General features: G+C 45.5%; 1 protein-coding gene across 1 annotated transcript; it reads right to left on the bottom strand.

The window, feature by feature from the left end:
• Positions 1-467: 467 nt before the first annotated feature.
• On the bottom strand, positions 468-24789 carry SLC5A9 (solute carrier family 5 member 9; the record flags this gene model as incomplete). Its single annotated transcript, XM_082311898.1, has 14 exons — positions 468-676; positions 2666-2813; positions 9065-9280; positions 9961-10129; positions 11352-11502; positions 11687-11794; positions 12720-12855; positions 14237-14442; positions 15183-15263; positions 15840-15945; positions 18538-18702; positions 20553-20657; positions 23157-23228; positions 24661-24789. The coding sequence occupies 14 exons, from the start codon at positions 24787-24789 to the stop codon at positions 468-470; spliced, it is 2001 nt and encodes a 666-aa protein (XP_082168024.1).

A 24789-nucleotide genomic window follows, 5' to 3' on the forward strand; every position in this document is an offset into this window, starting at 1 on the left:
ATATAAAAAAAAACTGCAGATAGTGCTTAAGTCTCCTTTTCCACACCAGTGTAAAACAGAAGTCCTTCCACTAAGAGCAGCGGTGCAAAGTCAGCCTTGAGCTGGTGCGTGAGGGGAACACAGACCCGGCCATGCCACAAACAGACTTTCCAAAGCTCCTTGCTGGGCTTGGCTCTGCACCTTTAAAATTGACCCCAGGTCTCCTGACTTCACCCACATGCCGTCCCACACATCCTCTGCATCCTGGATGTGACTAGTTTTGAATCTTGGTCACACCTTATCTTATGGAGAAACCGAGCCCCGCAGTCATTTCCAGCAAGCAGTGCCTCTGGGGAAGGGCTGCGCCAAGGTGTGCCAGCGCCTCCAGGAACCATCACCAGGGTCTCTGTCACCTGACGCCTCTGGCTTAGACATGAAGATGAGGACCCCTGAGAGAAACCAAAGCCACGTGCTGCCTGACCCCCACCTCAGCCGAAATATGCCCACAGAAAGACATTAACGGTCAGCAGGAGAATAGCATTAACATTGCAAACAATCTTCCACAGGGGCTTTTCCTCGATGCTGGTGAGTCTCCGCTCCAGGGCAGCTCTCTCCTCCTGGGACAGGGTGGGCGTGGGGCTGGTGGACAGACCACAGAACCATAGGTACAGCATTTTCCAGCAGGGAGGCTTGGCTGCTGCAAGAAATGGATCAAAGAATGGGTGTTATCATCTAGCTGGGGCTTTTCCCTCCCTCCTTCCACCAGTTTGGAGGTGCATTGACCAATCTGGAATGGGGCTTGCGATGTATCTTGGATGGGAGATGAAAGATGATGATGGGAGATGGGAAGGGAAGGAAAAGGAAGGGAAAAGAGAAAGCTCTGCCTCGAACATGTACAGCACAGCCTGATTACAGTTGGTTGATTGCAATACCAATCGTTCATTAGTTAATTAACAGACCTTTTCCCCCTCCTCCCCGAGCCTGCTTCCATCCACTTTCACAAATTCCTGACAGCATGATGGTCCATTTAGCGATCTCCTGGCTTATTTATTACACTTGACATGCCGGGTGAAGTATGTGTTTTAATTGTCAGCCCTGTGCCGTGTGTATTTCACTGGCTGTGCTTTCCAAATATTTTTTGAAATGCAGAATGTCATAAGGCCTTGAAAAAGGTGTTACCTGAAAAAAAAATCCTCATTAAACTGTCAGCTGCTGTGTTTCGCATTTCCTTGCCCATCATTACTAATTACCAAAATACCAAGACATTTGTTTATAAAAACATGAGCTAGTTAAGTGAACTAGGAATTGATAAGAAATAATACATAATGCTGAATGGCTGCCTTCAACTTAAGCCCAACCTTACTCTATTGGGAAAAAAAAATAAGATATTTCTTTAGTTGTTCACTTCTGTTTAGCTTGGCTGTAATTGGTACCGGTGTCCTTTGGACAGACCAGCAAAAGGAAGGAGTGAAGAAATGTTGTGTATGATGTGCCTTTCTTCTGAGTTTTTCTGCTCTGTAACCTTGGAAGGTTAAACTGAAAACCAGAAAGCTGTATTTTTTTAATGGATTTGCAGAATAAACCTCTGTCCACTCTGAAAAAAACTTGCCTATATGTAGCATCTTCTGCTACTGTTCTGTCTCCTGACAACTCTTTAAGTTCATTTGACTCTTTGCCTTCCTTCTTATTAAATACCCTTGGTAGGCCACACAGATAGATATTTAAGCAATTTGGGTCTGAGTTTTAACGATGGCTTATATCCTAAGGGAAGATGAAAGATACTATTGGCATAATGTAATGAGAAAACTGAGGCTTGTAGATTTATCCTAGGACATCCACAAAATGCACACACCTGCTCCCAGTGTCTCATGGTCCCTTCAGACAGTGACACTATTTTGATACAGTCTGTTACAGCATCACTGAGTGAGTTTGGCCAGCAGAGCTCACACATGAGTAAGAAGGAGGCATCTCTAGCACACACACAAGGGTTTTATCTCCTAGCAATGATGAGGACAGGAAGGGATGCCACTTTTATGTGCTGCAAGTTGAAATTACAGAGCCTGCCACGACTTTCACAGCTCTAGTGGTGGCTGCTGCTTTGGTTATGGCTGCAGTAGTGCTATGGAGCTCCTCAAGAGCATCTTGGTGAGACAGAGAAATAGATGCAGTGTCATGGCACAAAGCCCCAGTGTCATTGGGGCAAGAGGCAGAGTCCCAGCAGCACAGACCTCCACCCTCCCAAGGGATGTTCGTAAGTGGCCGTTCGCTCCCATCTAAGGAGTCCAACACACCATTAAGTGTCCAGGCCTGTAGTGGTAAAATAACACTGTGACTTGGGAAGGGCTGGACTGGGTAGTTTGCCTGGGTAAATAACTTGTTCTAGGGAGGAGGAGGAAAAACATTTTACTAAATGGTGAGTTTTCTTTGTTTTTCAGCAATGGCAGCTCTTCTGAACCGTTCAGAGGATTGCGACATGAAGGTAAACGCTGGAAGATATGTTGGGAGGACCAAGAACTGCAACACTTTCATTTGTCACATCCTCATAACTGGTATACCCATAAAGACAAGCCCCTACTCCAGTGAATGCAACAGATGATGGCCTCTCATGAGATTTAGAGGGACTTGCATGAGATCTTGGTTGTGGACTCACCACATGAGCGTGCTTGTTCACAGCAAGCCACCCTACCTGCTTCCTCCTTATCGCCTGAATCTGTGCTTTCGACCAAGGCACTCTCTCCATCGGCTGGATTGATCTGTGCTGCATCACTCTTGTAATTTTTCAGGTCAATGGTAGGTGCTTTTCTGTGTCTTGTCCACCACGTCAGGCAAACGAGCTGCAAAGTGGGACAGAGAACAAACAGATTATTGCCTGTCAGTTGCAAACTGGCATGCCAGTCATCTCCCTCTTTGAGGGGGACAGATCCAAGGTGGTGCTGAAAGACCTGTCCTGGGGCGATGGTTGTTCCCCCACTTTCTCTCACCTCCTTTCTGCACAGGTGCCCACACCCTGAAAAAGAAGGCTGGTACCATCCAGTTGGAGCTGAAAAGCTGAGAAAAAGTGTGAATTAATCTAGTTTCTTTCCTTCTTTTTTTTTTTTAAAATAACCTGTTCCATCCCTGTTTCTATCAGGAGTAACCTTTTAGTAGACATTGAAGAAGCAGCTTCCATTTGCTAGGCTTACTTGATTGACATGAAGTAATGATGATCTGTGTCCAGAATGGCAGATCTCCAACAGGGAAAGGTAATAAAGTCAATTAAAAAAAAAAAAAAAAAAGAAGCCAAGATAACCCTCTCTGGATACAGTCAATCACAGACAGCAATTGAACCCTCAGCAGAGAAAGATCAGTTGCGGGCTGGCATGCAGATATATGGCTGTAGGGGCATGACGCAGATATATGGCCATAGGAACACCAGTATTTGAGCAGCTCCTTCTCTGGGACATGGGGAGGAACTGAAGGATCTTCTGTCTCATCATGTTGTCATTTTATAGGAAAAGAAAACCCAATGTGAACGTTAAACCCCACAGTTGGGACAAGCTCACATCAAAGTAGCAACCTGCACTTCCAAATGAGATTATCTCAGGGCTTTTAGTGGGAAAAGCAGCAGTATTGTGTCTCTGCTCTGCGACTGCAAGTACGTGTTCAAGAAGTGCAACTACGTGGGCGTGACAGCGAATATCAAGTCACAATTCACAGGGAGGATTATACCATACATTAGACCAACAGGTGTAGTTACAAGTAGAAAAAAATGAGCTCTTGGCACACACTGCAAGACTTACCCATCCAAATGCCTTTTCTCTTTTTTCTTTGTTTGTTGGTTTGGCTTTTTTTCCTTTGTTTTTTAATTCTAGTTTTCTCTGTTGGGCCAATACAAGACATTACCTCTCTCTGCAGTCTTTCAGCGAAAGAACCGTCACAAGTCATGAAAGATGATCAGTGCTGGACAGGCTGCTGTGATTGCAATCTGCTCTGCTTTACAAAAGCAGGAGATCTGAAACTCTTATCCTTGAGCAAGTCGGAAAGTCTTCTCCTCCCTGGGACACAAGGAGTGCACAGGAGGCATTAATCTTGCCAATCTCACAGTGGTCCTTTTTCAGCTGTGGGGTGGGGTTAGCCATCCCAGGGGCTCAGGGCTTTGAATTTAAGTCAGGCCTGCTGCTTCTTTGGCTGACCATAGCACACCAAGCAGCTTGATGGCATCAGCACTTCCTTAGCTGTGTGTGTTCCGGCCAAGCCAGGCAGCAAGGACCATGCTCATCAGTCCCACTCAAATGCAGCTGTCCATGTCCATCGGCTGCCCTGCAGAGGAGCCGCAGGACGGGACCGGGGTAGCAAAGCTGCAGCGGTGATAACAGGTCAGGCAAAGTCACATATTTGCCTGATGAGTGTCTGCCTTCCTGCTCTGCCCGTATGGAAATAAACGTCTCAAATGGGTCACTTACAAAGTAATGTGAGTTTAATTTTTGAATTTTACACACACAAATCTAGGCAGGAGTTTCCAGCTGACACAAAATGTTGCATAATTTCCAGAAGATTTATAGCTTTATTTAAATCATTTTCAACCAAGATGAGCATTGGGCAGGGCTAATCTTTCTTGTCATGATGTGCTAAATTGCTTTGATTTGATGATCCTCATCTTTCTCAAGGATTTTTTTTTTTTTTTAATCACTTAGGAAATGTCGCTGGAACATAGCAAAGTTTCAGGGTACTAAAGAATTTCCAAAACTTTTTTCTTTTCCCTCCTCTTCCCATGTACCACTGAATGACTGTCTCTTCACATTGCAGCAAAATCTGCAAGGGCTGGAGTTTACCTGGGGCTCAGACTCTGCCAGATGGGAAGGATTCCCAGTTGAAAGGAGCATAGACACACAGGTAACCTCATCGCATATCATCCACTGACCCACCCAGGAGCTGTTTTTTTGACCATGGCCAAATACAACAAACCACCACACTAGAGGGCTCCTCGGTGAAGCATCACACCCACGCTCCAGCTTCAAGCTCTCCTGTGGTAGGTTTTGACTGGCTGAATTCCTTGAGGTTCCCCTTTCTCCTCTTTGCCATCGCCAGAAGGGCACATGCCGGGGCAGACCGGCAGCATTGTGTGGCCATGGAGGCCACCACAGGGCTGGCTGTGCTTCCTGGCACAGACTCATGAAGGGATGGGAATGGGGGAGGCAGATGATGGCACGTGTTTTGCATGCCTGGAGAATGCAAGCAAATACATAAATAAGGAGAACTGCTGACAGGGGAGCTGCGTTAGCAGAATTGACTTGGACCTTGGAAATTCCGCCTGAGGCTGCCATGCCCAAGGGCAGGTGAGTGGGGGGTAGTCACTTGGCAGGTCCCGGGGAGCCCTGTGGCTCTGCTCCCCACTGCAGAGCCATGCGAGGGCACTGCTCAGGGAGCCCTGTGTCCCCCCCTTAGTTTGTGCCTCTGTAAATGCCTGGTTCCCACAGGAGCTGAGCACACTTTGCTGTCAGTGGCACTAGATGATGCTGTGGGAGCTTCAGCTCCAGCACCTCAGGAGTGCACGGTGTGGGTTCAGACCAGCCAAAGCGGGCTTGGTGCTCCCCCTAGGCCATGCACCTAAAGGAGTCACCGAAGCCAGACCTCAGGACACAGGGAAAACATCCCCAACTCCAGAGCACATTAAGTAGAATTGCCAATTCATCAGCCTGTCTGGCTGAGCCCTGACCCCTGGGGAGGTGACTTGCTCATGTGGCACTTGTGCTTTGTGGGCTGTTCCTCTCCCTTTCCACCCTCACGTTCTCCCTGGACAAGGGAGTTTGCAAGAACTCAGCAAAGTTTTTCTTTTGTTGTTTGTAAACTAGAATAAATCCTTCTGTTCCAAAATGCCATCTGGCACCTGACAGTTGTGTTTCAGCTTCACAGTCTCAAATTTAATTGTAAGCTCTTTTGTAGGGTTTTCAAGGACGGCGTGACACAATATGGACTACCTACAATGAAGACATATGAACTCTGGAGCATACCAAACAAATTCCTTGCATACTTGTTTTCCAGCACAGCATCAATCACCACAGGGATGGGAGAGTGTCCAAAACAGCAGGAGAAAATGCTACAGCTTGCAGTTCTTGGATTGTAATTCATTTAAAGCCAGGCACATTAGCTGTACCACTGTAACATCAGATACAAATCTCTTCTCTCCTTTTGCCCATTTACTATCTGAAAAGGATTGAGATTCAATATTTAAAGTTGTCCATTGTAGATCCTCAGCTGGTGTAAAGAGGCATAACTGTGCTCAACAGCTGCTCCTGGTCTTTGAAGGCAATGGAGCTATGCTGATTTACATCTGCTGAAGTATGATCTATCACTGTATTTCCTTGGCTTTTTCTTTGGTGGCTTGTTTTTCTTTTCCTTGTGCTTGACAAAATAAATGGCATAATTCCTAGCTTTTGTACGATGTCTTTCATCATTACATCTCAAAGCACTGCACAGATAAGCGCTAGCAGAACTAGTCCCATGCGATTTTTATGGGGGAAATATCTGAGGCTCATAAAGTGAATTGGCCAACACATGAGACTGGGAAGCACCAGAGCTTCAGATATCCTCAGCCAGGACACCTGCTACCAGCCCCCCCGCCAGCCACTATCATGGCGACATACAGGCTCTTCACCACAGGTTTGCCCACTTGTATGCCAAAACCCAGCAACCCGAGGTCATTAATGGCCAAACACAAAGTTCAGGTGCTAGTGTCTACCCAGAGGGTTAGAGCCTGACACGTCCATCCTGCTTTCTACCTCCTGCCCTTCCTTCCCAAAACCCTTCTGTCCTTGAGCCATCTCAGCACAGCCATAGACTAACTTGAGATGAGGAGACAAGCCCTACTTGCAGTACACTGTGAGAAACCATGCCATCAGGAGTGATGGTCCATACCTACACCTGCACTCATGGCTAGGGCAAAAGTTGGGGTGAATCTGACTGAGGGAAAATGAAAAATGTTGGTTTTAATGCTGCCTACTCAGATTCATGCTGGACAGGCAGCAACCCAGCAATGTTGGCACCTGCCTCAGCTTAAAAACCACACCTTCACTTTGGCTGTTCTCTGAGGAACAAGGTCAGACCTTTCCTGTTGAAATTGGGGATAAATAGCAGAAACTGAATGGAAATCAGACTAAAACCACAGGGGCAGACTCTCCCATTCCTACCGAGCTATGGGAAGAGGGAATTAGCTACCACTTACTGGCACACATTGCCTGGCAGCCCATCTCATTTTCCTTGTGGTGGGAAGATACTGAGGGCAAAGGGGCACATGGGACATGGATGGTCATCACCATCATCAGATGATTGATCTGAGTCTCCACGTTCAGCCTCTCACTGTCACAGGCAATATCATTAGTTCTTATTAATTTTCTTCAATGGAATCTCTTATACAGAGGTCAAGCACTGAGCTCAGCACTACGTGGGGTCCATAGCCTACCAAAAAGTTATTCTGAACATCCCTCTTTAGAATACTTCCCCAAAAAAGCCCAGCCTATGTTTGTTCTTGACTGGCACTGCCCTTTAGCAAGCTCTCCTCCCTCCCTGGCTCTCCAGATATTCCTGGGGGCCAGCCACCACCCCTCATCTTTTGTTCTTCTGGGATGACTGCAGACAGCTGTTTCAGACAAAATTCTATCCTCTCTGACCATCCCATTGGCTGTCCTCCCTGGACAGCTTCCAGTCTGAATCCATCTTTTCTGAGCATTGGCTCTTTGAAGAATATGTCAAATAAGGTCCCTTAAGTCCAGCACCTATAAACTCACCTATTTCTACTGAAAATCTTCTCTGAGGAATCTCTTATGATCATAACCTCTTTTTCCCTGATGCTGTTACAGTAGGTCTTTGTCCTGACCCTCCCCCCTTAAAATGTGCTTTAAATGTTTTTATACCTCTGAGGTCAGACTAAAAAGCCTGTAGGTGCTGTGGCCAGTTTCTTCATTTCCTAAACCATTGGTATGATGTTCACTATCTGCCCGTGCTATGTTAATGCATCTTATCTTGCTATTGCTGTGGGCAGGGAGCACTGCACATGTTTAGTTATCACAGGTCAGATGATGAGTGGGAACTCATTAAACTACAGTAATTAATTGCTGGCAACCATCTGGCCACCCCTGAGCAGTAGTGAACAACGTAAGCAGCAGAACTAATGGTGCCTCCTTGCCAGTATTTCTCTCTCCCATGTGGATCCTCTGATAGCTAATAAAAGCTGAGACTTTATCTCAAAGCAGACACAAAGACAGGCTCTTTCTCTCCCCCTCTCCTCTATCTGAGCACCTGCTTTCATGTAATCTTTAGGAGCTGGCTATCTTTGACACAACTAACATTCAATCAAACATTGATGGAATTGGTTAATGTTTTACAAGTTATGAGGAAGCAACAGATAGAAAGTGCTATAATGGCATCACCCTCATTTCCTCATGCAGTTAGACAGGAAAAAGTAACTCTTTTAAATCTATCCAGTAACCTTTGTTTGGAGGTGGATGACAGGTTTTCTATATTGACAGCTGCTTTAAAATTTGGGACTGGGAAGAGGTGCTTTAAGGTTTTATTATATAAAGTCTTCAAACTCTGCACCATTTTAATGTGTTAAGTAAAGGAAAGTTGTGCCTGACTCAAAGTTATTAAATGTAATTGAGATCACATTGGGACAAAATGTTATTTTCCTAAATGCCCATGTTGCAAAAGATATTAATCTTGTTTGCCTGCAAGATTGATGCTGGCTCTGCTGAAACAGGGTAGATGCTACAATTAGATATATTTAATTCCTCCTCAGCAGTGCTCTGTAATATGATTTCATCTCCTTCCCCTTCTTCTTTTCTTTCTATTCCAGTTATGATGGGTTGTGGTGTCTGCCTAGCTCTAGGCACAGCATGGGAACTCACACTCAATTTGAAGCACTCAGTGCCTCGAAGCATTAACACTATGCGACCTGGGGAATAGAAAGCTGAGGAGCAAGGGCTTCTTTGCAGCATATGCATTACACACCATTTCTTAACCATGGGAGGAAAAGAAAAGGACAGATTTCAGAGATTTTTGGAAACCAAACGGGGACTCTGAGAAAAGGGTGCCACTGCAAGTCACTTACCTTTTCTTCAGGGATCGGTGGGGTGCAGAGACTAATAAGGACAATGACAATTGCAGTGAGGACACAGAGGATGAGGGCAAAGTAGAGGTAGTGCAAGTCCTTTAGCACAGCTGGTCTTCTGTCCTCCTCACCACAAGACGGTGTGCTATAAATAAACTCGAGGATCATCCGAACGAGACCAACAGCTAGCCCAACCATGAGGCCCCAGAAAGCACCCTGAGGAAAGGCAAGCATGAAGAAAAGGTCACTGCATGTTACCTTTGGTTAAAGTTTTCTTTTCTCTTTTCTTTTCTTTTCTTTTCTTTTCTTTTCTTTTCTTTTCTTTTCTTTTCTTTTCTTTTCTTTTCTTTTCTTTTCTTTTCTTTTCTTTTCTGCTCTGCTCTGCTCTGCTCTGCTCTGCTCTGCTCTGCTCTGCTCTGCTCTGCTCTCTTTTCGGCTCTTTCTTAGACCAAAACCTTTTATGCCTGATGGAAACCCAGACTGACATGCATCAAAGGAGGATATTTTCAGTTAAAAATCCTCATTTTTTCTTTCTGTCCTTAAACATGGAACAGATAGAGCACAAACAATGCAAGAGTCTCTTCCTAGCAACATGCCTCCAAGTAGAGTTTGACACATCATCCCTTAAGTGTGGAACAATTTTGCCTTTTGTGCTTTCAAATGAGACTGCCAAGAAGTACCACTTGCAGTGGCTTCTTGGAAGCATACACACATACACTACAGACTGGGCTAAGATCCACTAATGCATGCCAGGGAAAGGCTGTCTAATTGTCACATTTTAGCTGGACTGGCTTTAAGTTTCAGGAGTCTCAAAGGCTAGGTAGTGAGGGGAGAGTTATTTACTTATTTTATCAAATAGAATGTGTATATCAATTGGTTGTTGACACTCCACTTACAGGCTCATTAATCCTCTTGCAGAAGATTGCCAAGATGAAGAGAGCTGTGATCGGTGGGGCTAGATAGCTGGTTATGGACTGAATGTAGTCAAAGAGCTTGCCGCTGTTGGCTGATTGAATGATCGGGATCCAGAGAATACTGATGACTACAAGGATGAGGATAAAGACTCTGGAAGATGAGGACAAAATTATATTAGCTCTGCAGGTGGTGGAGTCCACCTGAAAATGAAGTTTTGCAGCAAAACACACTTCCAATTACTCTCAGAATTTCCTAAGAAAAAAAATCCACAGATCACTCTCAAGAAGAACCTTTCCCTGTGTACACAAGAAAAGAGAAAATTTTTCTCTTCTAGAAAGTCAATTCAACCAACTCCCAGAGCTAACTTCACAGATTTCAGAGGGAGATGAGCCAGGACTTGCCAATCAACATGCATGAGAGATCCACAAGGGCATGGTGGCTCCCATCGTGAGCTGGATCAGTGCAAGCCCTTCAACCTGGTGTGTCCTGGAGAGTGACACATTCTTCGAAGGACTAGCTCTTGGATGCAACAGAGAGAACAAGATGAAAGCTTGTGGAAGCAATCTTTCTGCCACCTTTCCAAGCAGATAACATGCTCAGCCTTGTGCTTTTGCCAAATCCCATTTAATTTGCTGCTTATTAAAATTGCTTCTGGGGTCTCAGGTGCATACCATAACCCTCCTTCATCTTTGCACTGTATGTTGTAGAGGTTTCTCCATATTGCTGAACAAGATGTACTTTCCCTCTCACTACTCTACAGTGGTGGAGTATGAGACTGCCTGCAGCCTTCACCCACCCCACAACAAAGTTTAGAAACTTAATGCTTATGACAGAAAAGGAAAAGCACCACAAACAGGCACAATGCAGCTTAAATTCTGCTATCAATCAGGAGGAGAACTTTATGTGCCCCTGATATAATGCAGTACCAAAGCTTGCTCGCAAAGGGCACTATAACTTATCAGAGAGACGGGGAGCTGGGAGGCCCAGCTCTCTGCACTTTTCCCTGAAAAAAGGAGTAATTGCAATGTATCAGTCCTGTCTGACGCAAAAATAACATGTTCTTAAAGACCTCTGGTGACAGTGACTCCAGAGCACCTTTAGCTTTTCTAAAATTTAGATTTAAGGCAGCATTTATGTTAAGTTTAGAGAAGAGAGAGGCAATGATCTACCTAGCTTAGCAGTATGCTCAGTGTTTCTCTTTGACCAGGTCTATCTGAGATGAAGCTGGAAAATGTAATGCTCTTTCCCCATGCTGCATTCCTGTTCTGTATTTTAGGCACCAGATTTTTCTCAGTGAGTCCAGACTGAAGAATGTAAATGCTGCACTCAAAACAGATGATGAGAGCAATGAGACATAAAGAAATGTAAGGACCTGCCCACAATCATCAGCTCCTGCTCCGAAGCTTTTCTGCGGATCCGCTGCCAGATGTCTATAACGAAGAGTGTGCTGCTGCTGTTGAAAATGGAGGTGAGGGAACTCATCAAGGCTGCCATCATCACGGCAATCATCAAACCCCGGAGCCCTGGGGGAACAAAAAAGGGAAGGAAAATCAGGACTGGACCTTTGGCCTCTCAGTACTTTTTTTTCATCCTGATATCTGGTAACTGCAGAAAGATTTCCTCATCCATAGGATGGATAAGGGCAGTCTAATCCCACTGTGCAGAGCATGACTCAAGCCCACCTCCACAAGTGTAAAGGTTTCTCACCATCAGGCAATAGTTCTATCACGAGTTTGGGGTAGGCAATGTTGGAACAACCCACCGCAGCTCCACAGACCCTTTTACAGATGTCTGGGTCCACGCAGCCCACTTCATCTGTAGAAGATAGATAGGAAAATATCAAGAAGTCAGTGTAAATACCGGTGAGCCATAGGTTGTTTAATTCAAGGGAACAAATCTTGATGCCTTGTGCGGTTTTGTATAATTTCAGAGGTGCAGCTGGAATACAGCTAGAATGAGTGGAGCTGAAGAACATTTTACATCATAAAATAAAGGTGAAACTTCGAGATGACATTTTGCAATTCTGTTCAGGGTACAGATATAACTCTCCTGGATGTTGCATAATTGTAATTCTTGATTTGTCATTTGTGGGAACTGGACTGTTTCCATGAACCTGCCAGCTGGGTTACCAGGGGTGTTGCAGGCTGAGTTACTCCTATTTGAGGAAATCTGGGAGAGATGCACTTGAGACACTTACACTTTCCTCCAGGAGTGGTCCTCCTAACCAGGCTATTCCTCCTGGTAGGTGGCATGCTCTGGAGAAACCAGCAATGAGAGCTCCTTGGGAGACAACATGAGGTGAACACTTGCTCTTTCACAAAGGATGGCTGTTTCACATAATCCACAAGGAATTGTATGAATCTGTGTGGCAGATGATTGCTAAAAGTGTCACCAAATATCTAATGAAAGTAATCCATAGGACGGACAACCTCAGTCCTTTGTGTATTTCATCTCACTGATTTCCTCCAGATAGACAGATGCATACAATGTCCACTGCATGGAGTTATATGCCCCCAATGGCAAAATATGCCCCATATGGATAGTCCCAGTTACTTCTACCAGTGTGGGAGCACTGGAAGTGGAGGAAGGGCATGGGAACATCAGTGTACAATGGGAGTATATACAAGTGTGCCTGCAGGGCAGCAGAGTTTCTGAGGTGTAAAAGTGCTGGAGGACCTGTGTGGGATTAGTGGTCATGGCAGGTGTAAATCCCTGTGGCAAGGAACATAGAAAGGCTTACCTGGGTAAAGAGCTCTGCTGATCATTCCTGGCATGACAATGAAAAACATAGGGAAGATTTTCAGGTATCCTCCCAGCACCGATCCACCTTTGGCATGGGAGAGGTTCTTGGCAGAGAGAGACCTCTGGACTATCACCTGCAATCAGTGCAGAAAGGGAGCAGAGAGTAAAATAGAAACACTACAGAGAGAGCAGGATCCATCCTCTCTCTGTCTCTCATTCTCATGGATGACTTTCATCCAGCAGGATCCCAGGGTGTTTTGCATGCCAATGGCAACTTTCCCATCTCGGCTGACTGCAGCCTGCTGCCACTGCTCAGAGCTCAGTGCACAGGCTATAGGAGAGGGCAGTGTGGAAATTTCCTTTACAGGAATCATTTCGCCCTTGACTGAAATGAAGCCACCTTGAGGACTGGAGGCAGTGGCTGTACAGCAGCAAGAGACAAGGAATGAAGCAGACCGTGGGTGTTTTGGTAAAAGTTCAGTGGTGGGTTTTCATAATTATCCCATCTTAAAGCACAAAAGCACTGTGTCTTGAGAAACAAATACAGTTTTCCTTGGTTGTAGCTTGGAAAGGAATAAGAAATGTGAGATCTCTGGGAACACTTCGGCTGGGGCTGCACGGCTAGAAGGCGCGTCCCCTGGGTGGTGGATAGGGGATCCCTCTCTGGAGGGTGCACCGGATAAAATTGAAGAAGGTGCCGCGAACCAACGCAGCCTAAGGGAAGGCCACCCTGACAGAAAAACCACTGGCCCTCCAAGTCATGGGGGTTGGGCAGGAGGCCAACTACCTCCTGCCGGAAAAAAAATAAAAAGTTGCAGAAACGACGAGCATCAACTTTCAAAAAAACCGAAACGGCGGGGATGGAGAAAATCAGTAATGAAGTGAGGAGGAGGAGATGGAACTGGATCGGTCATGTCCTGAGGAAAAAACCAACAGAAGACTGCGCTGTGGCCCTTGGGTGTCCAGAAGGAAGAAGAAAGAGGGGTCGCCCAAAAGCGACCTGGCGTCGGATGGTGGAGGTTGAGAGGAATGGTGCAGGCTGGAACTCTTGAGAAGCGGCACGGCACGCAGCCGCAGACCGATCGAAGTGGAAGAACGATGTTCACGCCTTGTGTGCCTCCTGCCACTGAGAGAATTCAGAGAGAGAGAGAGAGAGCTCTGGGAACAGGAATGGCTTGCCTGGAGGTCTACACAAGGTCACTGCAGAGCCAGCTCCAGATCCACATTTTCACATCCTTGTCACACTAACTGCATGAAGACCCTCAGTACTCACCAGCCCACAGTGGGATAAAGACGGAAGAAAATAACCTGCTCTCTCTGCACTAAGAAGTGCACAAAATTAGCAGCTTGCTGAGAAGGTGGAAGGAGTGCGATATTCTGGTCTAGACCAGTAAAATGTTGTAACTCCTGCACAGTGAGACACAGTCATGTTTCAGCTCACAGATCCACAAACTGAGGAGTGGACTGGAAATAATAGTGTGGTGGTTTGCCTGTAGAGGGAAAGACTTTCTTTACCTGGTCAGTGCACCAGCACCAAAGAGCCAGCACAGAGAGGCCAAATATAAGGCCAGGCCAAGGAATGTCTCCTGTGACTGGATCCCTGAACAAATGAAAGGCATCCGCACGTGGGAGGTGACAGGTCGTGTTTGGGACTATGATCTTCGGTATTGCTGTGCTGTATTTCTCCTGAAGTCCTTCATACCAGCCAACTTTTTCAAATCCTGAAAAGAAAATGCCAGAGATTTAAGGTCTGGTGCTCCCTGCAAAATTATTTCCTTATCTGAGTCTCATGATTACGTTTCTTTTCTTCTATCATCCTCTCATCTCCTTTTCATTCCACCCTCGCTTTTGGCAGTCAAGGTTTCTACAAGTCAGTCGGATTTTGCCCAGAGTCCTTGTGGTTTTAACAGTGCATCCTGGAAGAGGATCAATGCAGGAAACTCTCCATGATCCTAATCCCCATGATGTCCTCAGCATTTAGTCTTTGCTCATACACCCTCCAAGAGCAGAAGCAGGAAGGTATGACACGAAACAAGATATATCTATATTTCTGTTTGTCAAGAAGGCTTAAAGCAAAGACTAATGATGGTCAGTTCCTTGTTGCTTTTTCATTTCTTTATAATGGTCAGTTACGCCCAGATGAATGCATAGTAACTCCCAAAGTCAACACAGAAAGTTGGCAGAATTACTCTGAATTTACATGAGTATAGTGAGAGCTGAATTTGGCTCTGGGAATGCAGTGTTGCAAGCTCTGGTTATCCAGAACCTCACTTCCATACAGTTAGTGCAAAGGATGAAGCAAGTCCGACAACTTGGCAAATGAGAGTTGTGCTGGCACCACTTCTGTGAGTAGTTAAAACTAATTTCTGCACCATACATGAAAGGCTGAGGTACCCTGCTGAGGTCTAATGACCTTGGGACCATTAAACCAGTGTACGATGCCACTGCAGGTTCCCCTTACCTATGAACATGAGGACCAAAGCTCCCAGCACCATGATCAGGGTCTGCAGCGCATCTGTGTATATCACAGCTGTTAAACCACCTGTCATGAGAACCAGAGACAACAGGCAGAGGGAGTCATCATGTACAATGAAACAGGTACCTCACCTGGAAAAAAGTTTACCTTGGCCCCAGCCCTGTGATTTCAGGACGGACCTATTGGGACAAGCTGGCACTGAGCTGGTCCCCAAGGAGCCTATAGCTGTCACAAGCCCTTCTGTGAGGAATGGCCTGAAGGGCTTGTCCACGTTCACGAGAGGACTTGGAGGCAGTCCAGCATCTTAATATCTAAGGATGCTAATATTGCAAAAAGAGAAAAAAAGAGCAAATATGGGCAGGGGTAGCTATCTGCATAGAGGGAGCCGGGAGCCTTCTGTAGTGTTAGAAAATTCTCTATAAAACAGTGATATTCCCCCCATATCAGTTTCCCTTGGGCCAGGAAGGGAGAGAAGAATAGCCAGAGGTCTCCAACAGCTGGGAGTGACAGGGCAGGTACTACCAGCAACCAGGGGAATCTCTCCCACAGACCAGGACCTGAGTACTTTCCCCAATGTAGGAAAGGGGAAATTTATATCCTAGGCTCCAGTTTATAGTGTTTCTTTTAAAATCAGCTATTTACCAGCTATGGTGTAGACCGCAGTCACTGCTAGCAAGACCACAGTGGACAAGTAGAGGTTCCAGCCCAAAGAGATTTGGATGAACAATGCTCCGGAAAAAATGTCTGTCTGGAATAAAAAAAAAACAAGGGCAGTCTGGCATTAGTAGTGCTTCGTGCAAGCGAAATCTAATAAAGCAGCCTGAAGCCCTCTGCGGCTGAAAGCATTGACGAGGGAGGACACCACGAAGGTGAAGTGGAAGAGGAGGAGAGAGCATGGGGCTGTTGGCTGTGAACCTTCTTGTTCTCAGCGCAAGGAAAATCTTTCCTCCAGGTCAGAGCTCTCAGCATCTGGGAGCTGGGGCATCAGGAGGGTGAAAATCAAGGTCCCACATCAAGGCACTACAAAGCAACCAAAAGGCTATCTTACAGGCAGCCTTCATGGCATGTAATCCTCACTGGCACATACAGGTATTGGTGGAAAATGCCACTCCTTTTGCTGACTGTGAAGACATCTGTGGGGAGCAGGAGCCAATGTATCCACAGGCAGACATAGGAGAGAAAGCAGGGCAAATAGCAGAGACCAGGTTCTTCCCAAGACTACATCTTGGTGGCCTAGTGGCCAGTAGACACTCCTGATTGAAAGACCCCCTAAAGAATCACTGATGTTTTGTGCCATGATTTATTTATCTGAAAAGGTCAACAGATTGCTTTTCTATTCATGCAGTTCAGCATACTAGAATGACTCCAGAAAAACAGGTTATACCTGCTGAGGACCTCACTAGAAATACAGAAACCCGCATCGGCTTTGTTTTGTTTGGATCTACTGGCAGAGAGAGTGAAGCCAGAAACTGAGTGAAACCTGGAATTATACAGATACCATCATTCAAATGCAGAAGGTCATATGCGGGATGTGTAGGTTGGGAAATGGATTTGAAGGACACCTGCAAATCTGGTACGGGGTGAGATACAGGTAAAGACATTTGCCAAGGGACACAGAAGGGATGGGGCAAGATTTCTATTTGCTGTGCCTGAAATAAGCACCTTAAAAGCAAGCAGCCAGTGCAACTCCCGACCACTGCAACCCTGAGACAGGACAAACACTGTCACTACACCACAAGAACCACTGTGTCTTCTGGTTTTTGACTTCCCAGCAGGAAATACAAACACCTCTGTAGCCATGCAGGATCAGTCCTTTGACAACACTGTTTATTGAGATCTCTGTTTTCCTTTGCGAGCAGGGAAGACTGCAATGCCCCAGTTGCTAACCTATGTTTGGGCAAAAAGCACAGGGAGAAAAATTCTTCTTGTAACCAACTGCCTGATGTCCAGCCAGCCGCTAAATGAGCTCTCTACAAACAATAGCACTGCTTAATAGAAAGCACCTGTCATGCCCATAAACTCCACCAGCCACATCCGTCAGCCACGCGTGAGTTAGCTGCACAGAGGAGAAACTACTGAGATGAAACAGCAATGACTGAGGCCAGGGTCCTGCTCTGAAAGGCATTGGCAAATACTGCTCTGCTGAAGGTCATTTTGAAAGACTGGTCTGTTTTTGCCACATACATTGACTGTGTAGCTGTGCACATTGTGGTGCTGTTGCCAGAGAGATATTCCACTTACCTCTCATGGGTAAAGATGCTTCAAATGCCTCTTTACCCATGCAAACACAAGATCTCATCCTGGGCAATGCCTCAGTTCCCCAGGGCAAAGGGTGACATGACCAAGAGCTGGCCATTAGAGGAGGAAATCTATCCCATACTCCCAGCCTGGAACTCCTCTTAATGCACCTCCCAGGACCTGAGATATAATAAGCCTGGGAGAAGGACCCTGAAGCCAATTGCAAAAGGCACATGGGTGCCTCATCTCCAGTCAATGTCTTCCAAGGCAATTTGACATCCAAATACTTCAGTAGGACCTAGTGAAAACTGACTTGTACTGGCTATGGGACAATCAGTTGGAGACAAAGGACTGACATTTTCAGTCCCTGTAATGGACTCCTCTGAAATACAGTCCTCTCTCTACAAGGGCACAGATAGTTCTTAGCAAATCTCTGAGCTTAAGTTCTGCCTCTTTATTAATGGCATTTAAATGAAGGGAAATATGCAGAAGTTTGCCTTGCTTTTTGGCTACCAGCAGGGTACAACGCTACAAGCAATCCAGAAAAGATGCTGAGTTTTGTCTTAAGCCAGAACCTACCTTCCTTTCACCATACCCTTTTTATACAACAAAAGTGACAGAAAGAGAGAGGAATAACCATAACATACCTAATGCTGAAAACTCAGCTACAAGAACAACAGCAGATTTATGATCATTTAAGAGAATTACACATGTACAAGATGCAACCAGCCAGATTCTCAGATGGGGTAATGCTGCAGTTCCTCTGTCTATATTGCCTAAGGTTTGATCTGATAGAAGAGGAAAAGCAGGCAGACAGCTTATGATACTTATACTGTTTAGTAATTACCTGCCATATCCCTGTAACGTTCTCACTGTGCATTGCTGTTTAATGAAGGCTCGCTTTGTTAGGATAGGTCTCCATGATCAATGCAGAGGCAGGTATTGACTTGAGCAAAGCAGCACACTAACACACTGCTACTGTTTCTGGTAGCTGAGCTGGTCCTTTCAAGGACATCCGAGTTCCCTCTGAGCAGCTCTGCATTGTACCAGGATGACCTACCCCTGCCCTAGAAACAAGGGTTGTGTTCAATTGGATACATACGGATATCTTGGTGAATATATAGAGAATGAGGGACAGTACAGACATGTAGATTTGTATCCTCTGCCCTCCAAATCTCTTCTGCAGGTATTCAGGCATGGTGACCACTCCTGCTGCGATGTAAACAGGCACAAAGATCCAGCCGAGAGCCAGAAGTGCCCAGGTAGCCTGTTAATGAGACAGAGAAAATAAAGGCACGTGATTCAACACAAGGGAACGTCCTTCTCCTCTGCTCTTTCAGTGGATATCCTAAGAAAGCAGAAGGGTACAGTGCAATGCAATATATTTGGGAAGCAGTCTGACTTTTTCTCCCTGCTCAGAAGATGAGATGACAAGTGGAGGAATTATTATAATATAATTAGAAGCTTTTGAAGTTCTCCTCCTAAACCCTGTATGTCTCTGTCATGGGTGACACATCCTGTTCCATCTCCTGGTCTTTTGGGCAAGGTGGTGTATTCTGTTGCCCTGGATCTCTGAAAGATGATGCTATATTTGGTGGCCTTTGAAACCACTGATGCTGTGGCAGTGAAGAGTTAAGTGATTCAGAGAAGGATGGGAGCATCTGTTTGTTGCTTGATTAGCAAGTGATGAGGCTGAGGCAGCAGACTGTCCCTGCGGAGCATAAAAATAAGCAACAGCAAGACTCTGCCAGGATGTTCTCCTTGCAGGCTGATGCAGATGTGTTTCTGCCACTGGTAGATAAAGGGGCAGTTCAGTTGCTTTGCCACAGGTGAAGGGTCTTTTGGAAGGTGTAAAGTCATCTCCCATCACGTGTTTCTTCTCTGAAACCCAGCAAAAGCCCAAACAGATCTTCAACATAAATAAAAGCCATTGGATTATCACCTCCTGGCTGTCTCAGGCCATTACTTTGCATCCAAGTACATTACATATTAGTCCAGATTTTACTTTGATCAGTTATTTAAGTTATCAGAAATGAAACTGATCCCTGTGAGCAGCGATTGTGAGTGACTGAGGAGAACAGCCATGGCTCCTGCAGTGGCAGAGACTGGCTTAGGTAAAAGATGCTCATATGATCCCTGCAGCTGAGTGATGTTCCATGACAAAGGGAGAGGATAATGGCATATCTAAGGTCCCTTTCCAATCTGAAAGAAATTAATCTAAACTCATGAAGTTAGATTTGCCCTGACATACAATCTTGTCTTCTTGGGCTTCTAAAATGACTTGAATAGATTTACTTAAAGCACAGCAATATTGGTATGTCCTATGTGCACCAAGCAGAACACAGGCTCTGGTTTCTCACAAAGGACTTAAAGGTGATCTTAATGGTTTAGAAAAAAAAAACAGTGCAGTGAATAGGTATCCAAGGAAAGAGTTTTTGGTGGGCCCTGCCTGTGCTTGGCTAGTATCCGGCACTGTTAACAATCTCTACTGACACAGACAAGAGATTTAGAATTAGGTGAGTGATGTTTATTGTGAGGCTGGCACTAATCTCACTCCTCATCAGTGCAGCTGAGAAATTTCATTAGCATCGCACACAAAGGACCTGGTTTTCATGCTCTGTGTGGTGTCAGTGGCAATTTTCCAGGCCACTTCAATAGGGCAGAATGAGACCTGCCTTCACACCCAGATGTTCACCCCAGAGATGTCACATTTTGGCAGCTGACAGGTGAATGCAGTGTTGCCAATTCTCGTGGCTTTACACTGAATTTAAGGGCAAATGCTGCTTTTTTTCAGACTCCCTGTACCCAGAATCCTGTGATGATCCAAGTACCTTTTCAACATTTATTATCTTTTATTTTAATCTTGATGAGTGCAGACTAAAGCTTAAAAATATGGCCATGTACTTCTGGGAAGGTCAAAGAGCTAATAATTTTAGTGGATTCCACTTAAACTAAAATAAAGATCTCATGTTTTTAAGGCTATCTGAATGTCTGGAGGCTTCTTTCCTGAGGCTTGAGAACTTGTAGTTGCCAATACTGTTAGCATCTGATTTTAGAGACAAACCCCCCGTCCCTTTATAAACAGTGACATCTTAGTTGACAACATAACTGACTCACGTTCCACTCAAAGCCTCCAACAGCAAGGCCCCCAGCTGCTCCAGTGCCTGCCAGGCCGATGAATAAGCCACTGCCCACGTTGCTTGACATCAGGGATGCTCCAATCTGAAACACATGGTACAGGCACAAAACCCAGAAAGTCACCTTGAGGAACTCCTGTATCAGCTCAAGCATTTCTGCCTGGCACTCTTTCCCCAGGGCCTTGTCACCTTGTAGATAGGTAGCTGGATGCTAATGGAGAGTTGGGTTTTCCTTTTAAAGAAAACTATGTTTTTATATCTTAAAGTGGGTGTACCCGCTCCCTTCCACTGCCCCCAGTCCAACGCAAAGCTTAATCTCAGAATCAGGGTTGATTTTGGTAATGGTTCTCCTGAGATACACAACTGTTATGGGGACTACAGCAGGGTGAGGGAAGTCTGGTGGCAGCCACAGATACCTTAGTGTCCATGAAACATGACGGACTTCTCCATTCTCTTGTTACTCAGCCAGCAACGTGCTTTCTCCAACCTTGCTGACCCTTGCTCTACCTCTCCATGTCTTGCTGACAGCCCAGCCTCTTTTAAGTAAGTCTTGCACTGAATATGCATGTGGTGGTCTACACAGCCAGGGTGATGGGAGTGGTCTCTTGGAGCTCCTCCTAAGGGAGGATATTCCTGAACCATAGCAGGGATGATGTTAGCAACATGCAGGCCTGTTGTGTTTAATGTCTATACATAGGTTCAAAGATATTCAGCTCTGCAGTAGGTTGGAAAACGCTAATGCCTCAGGTTAGCTTTAACTGCAGGCTGTAGGCATGGTAGGCTGTCCCTACCATGGCTCATTGACACCCTAATTGGAAGAATGCAAGCTCCAAGGCACTTTAAACAGGGCAAAGAATATCTGACTTAATTACTACTTTTATTTGGTATAAAGCCTCACCTCCCTTCTGTATGACAATGCCAAATCTCTGTCAGAGTCAAATGAGAATTTACCCAAAGGACAAGTCTAGCCATTTTTTCTCCAGAGAAAGTTTGCTTTTAGCCACATCACCTACGAAGAGCTTTTCTCCCCTTAGTACTGCTAAATGTGAAATAAAGAATGATGGAATTTGATCTGCTTTTGAGCAAGGTAAAACATTAATATGGCATCAACACCCACACTGATTCCTGCCAACAGCTCTGCCTTCTTGTTTGTCTAAGAAAACTCATGATTAGAGAGCTGGCTGCTGCAACATGAATTTGCAACTGAGGTGGGGACCGGTGCTCTCAAAAGATGTAAACAGTCTTCTTGATATCTATATCAGACACAGAAATACAGAAGATACATTGCACAGGAGCAGCAATGTAATATCAGGGTTTAGTTGAGGCTGCCTAACACACAGCAGAAATCTGTCACCCCTGTAAAAAAAAAAAAGTAAAATACATGTAAGCCAGTCATGTACTCAAGGTGAAGGCCACGAGGAGCTGAGCCTGCAGGAGTACTGCAGAGGTGGAATCAGCTTTCTGACAAACAAAACTGAAAAGTCAACCTAGAATGGTAAATCAGGAGAACCAAGAGCCAACCTGTACCCAACGGGCTCTGTGACCACCTGTGGCTGGAGCCAAAAGCAATGAGAATGTTTTTTGGGTTTGTTTGGTTTCTTGTTTGTTTTAAAAAAAAGAAAAAAAGAATAATGTTTGGGAAAAAATGTTCCATTTTAGTATCTTTTGATTTTTCCCTTCGTAATTAGAGAAAACGATCAAGTTAAGCTTTTCCATTAAATGTCACTTGGCCGAGACAGAAGTATAAAGAACATTTAAGAAATAACAGCTTTTAGAAAGGTGTATGTGTCTCTGATGAAAGAGATTGAAAATCTAACCTAGTAAATTTATGGGCAATGTACATCCAAAGGAAAAAAAAGAAAAAAATACAGTGTTTTGGTTGAGAAGCGCATTCCATTACCCACGACTCACTGGAGAGATATATGGTGCTAGAGTCTGGCATTGGCTGAGAAGGATCTTTATTCCTGTGGTGTTTTTATTCCTTTCAAACTTTAAATTATCTTTATATGTACCTTTCACTCCCAAGAAAAGGTGCCTTCAATAGATTTTTTTTTCTTCATAGTGAGTATTTTTACTTCAGTGGTTTGAAGTTTATATCCTTTACATCGTTAGTCAATAATCTCAACTTTACTCTAAATAGCAAGGGTTCAGAAAGTCCTGGGCTTTGTGATTATTTTTTCCTCAGTCTTTAAATGCTTTTTTACTGGAAAGAACATTCCTAGATTACCTAATGCTCTCTTGGCTTGGGACAATGATATCTTTGGCGAGTTGGGGCCAAAGAGTTTCAAACCCAGCTATGCAGTCAGCACTCCCTCACGTCCATCAGTATGAACATTTTTATTGCTGACTTTAGCAGACAAACTGAGAGTTGAAAAAGCCTGAAGGTGCTGAACTATCCTTTTGGCCCAGCAGCTCCACACTGTAGCCCATTAGCAAAACTGCATGGGATGATTCCTGGTGGATCTTCTTCAACTCAAGGCTACTGTCAAAACATGTATAGACTGGGTCCCCTCACTAGACCTGCCCTCCTTACATCTGGAATTGCTTTCGAACCATGAGAAACAGAGGGATGCATTTCACTCACAGGCCACCAAGTCATGGATCGTCCAGCTAGGAAATAGCCTCCAATGGTCCCCCGGCTTGCTCGTATCGATGACTGGAAGCACAGGAAAAAAAAAATGTTTTCCTCCATTCACCCACCCTCAAGTCAGATTCAATGCCCATCCCAGTAGCCTTGAAACATCCTGTCAGCAACCTCTTGTACCACCCCAGTCCTACTCCTTTGGGCGTCACTGCAGTCAACGGGCTCACCCTACTTGGAGCAGCACAGATACGTAGTGTAGGCTGAAGCAGGGCCTCTGTGAAAGGCACCCAGTTTTGAGAAATCTGGGGGTCTGGCTGCTCTCAGCCATGTGAAGATACATGTTTGCAGCTCCAAGAAAGGCTGCCCACCTTCTGATGACGGTATGCATTAAGAGGAAGCTTTTCCCTCCTCACAGTCCAGCACCCTAGCAAATGCCTTCAGAGCCAAATAAGGGAGAACATGGCAAGGGGTGAGAATCAGAGGACAACCTTGTATCCCATGGGATGCCATCAAGGACTGCATTTGGGCATGACATGCAGGGTCACTCCAGGATGGCTAGCAATGCCCTGTTGCAGGTCCTGCTGCCTTGCTTCCTTCCACTGCTGTGGATTCAGGGCTTTCAGCAGCCCCACATTTGTATGGGCCACATCACGCAGGCCCATCTAGGAACTGCATGAGAAATGCAGGGATTTCAAGAGCAATAGGATGTCCATAGGCCAGCAAGACCCTCCGATGTGACTGAGGCTGACTGTGCTTGCTGTTTGCAGCAACCAGGAACTTGCAGTTGGACACCATAATAAAATGGTTTGCTGCAAAATGCCTATGCAGATGGCAGCACTCAGACTGGTGAGCAGCACTGCCACCAAGCCAGGAGAAGCCTGAATGCCTGGTCTAAGCATCAGCTCCAAAAATTGTTTTGTGTATCTGTTAAGTATGCCAGGCTTCACCCAGTGCTTCTGTCTCTCTTTGTGCAGGTTTCTGGTAGTCCAGCTTTGGAAAGAAGCTGCTTGTGCCTATTTAATGACTTCTCCTTGAATGTACCCATTGGGAACGAGAAAAAACACTTCAGCCAACCAGAAGATTGTAGGTCTCTCTGAAAGAGGCCTTTGCAAAACAACATGAACAAATAATTAGTAACAATCTTTCCAAAGCTTTTTAAAGTCCCATTTCAGTCTTCTCCCCCTCAACCCCAGCTTTTCTTTTGCCCTTGCCCCCTGCCTGCCCACACCCCGGTGTAAGACTACTTTGCAGCATGGGAGGTAGATATCATCCCCAGAACAACCTCCAGGGAATGACCCCTTGGTTGTCCCCATGTGAGGGCAGGGGTGAGGACTCATGGGAAGATCACTGTCACCCCACAGACCTGCTCAATAGGCCATGTGATAACAGTGTGTGCAGAGGATGCCCTTTGCAGGCAAACACCTTTGTACCCAAGAGGGGTCCAGGGAGGATCAAAGGCTCTCCGCCTCAGGCAGACCTAAACGGAGTCACCTTGAGGACTCACCCATATCCCGACGACGAGGACAAAGGCAAAGTAAAAAACCACAACGATGATGTCTGCCACCCCAAAGGCCACTGTCGTGTCTCCTGGCAGCGTGGGCAGCTCCACGGTGGCTGTGGTCGGCTGGCTCAT

Source organism: Platalea leucorodia (assembly GCF_965183815.1).
Source record: "Platalea leucorodia genome assembly, chromosome: 5".
Lineage (NCBI taxonomy): Eukaryota > Metazoa > Chordata > Aves > Pelecaniformes > Threskiornithidae > Platalea > Platalea leucorodia.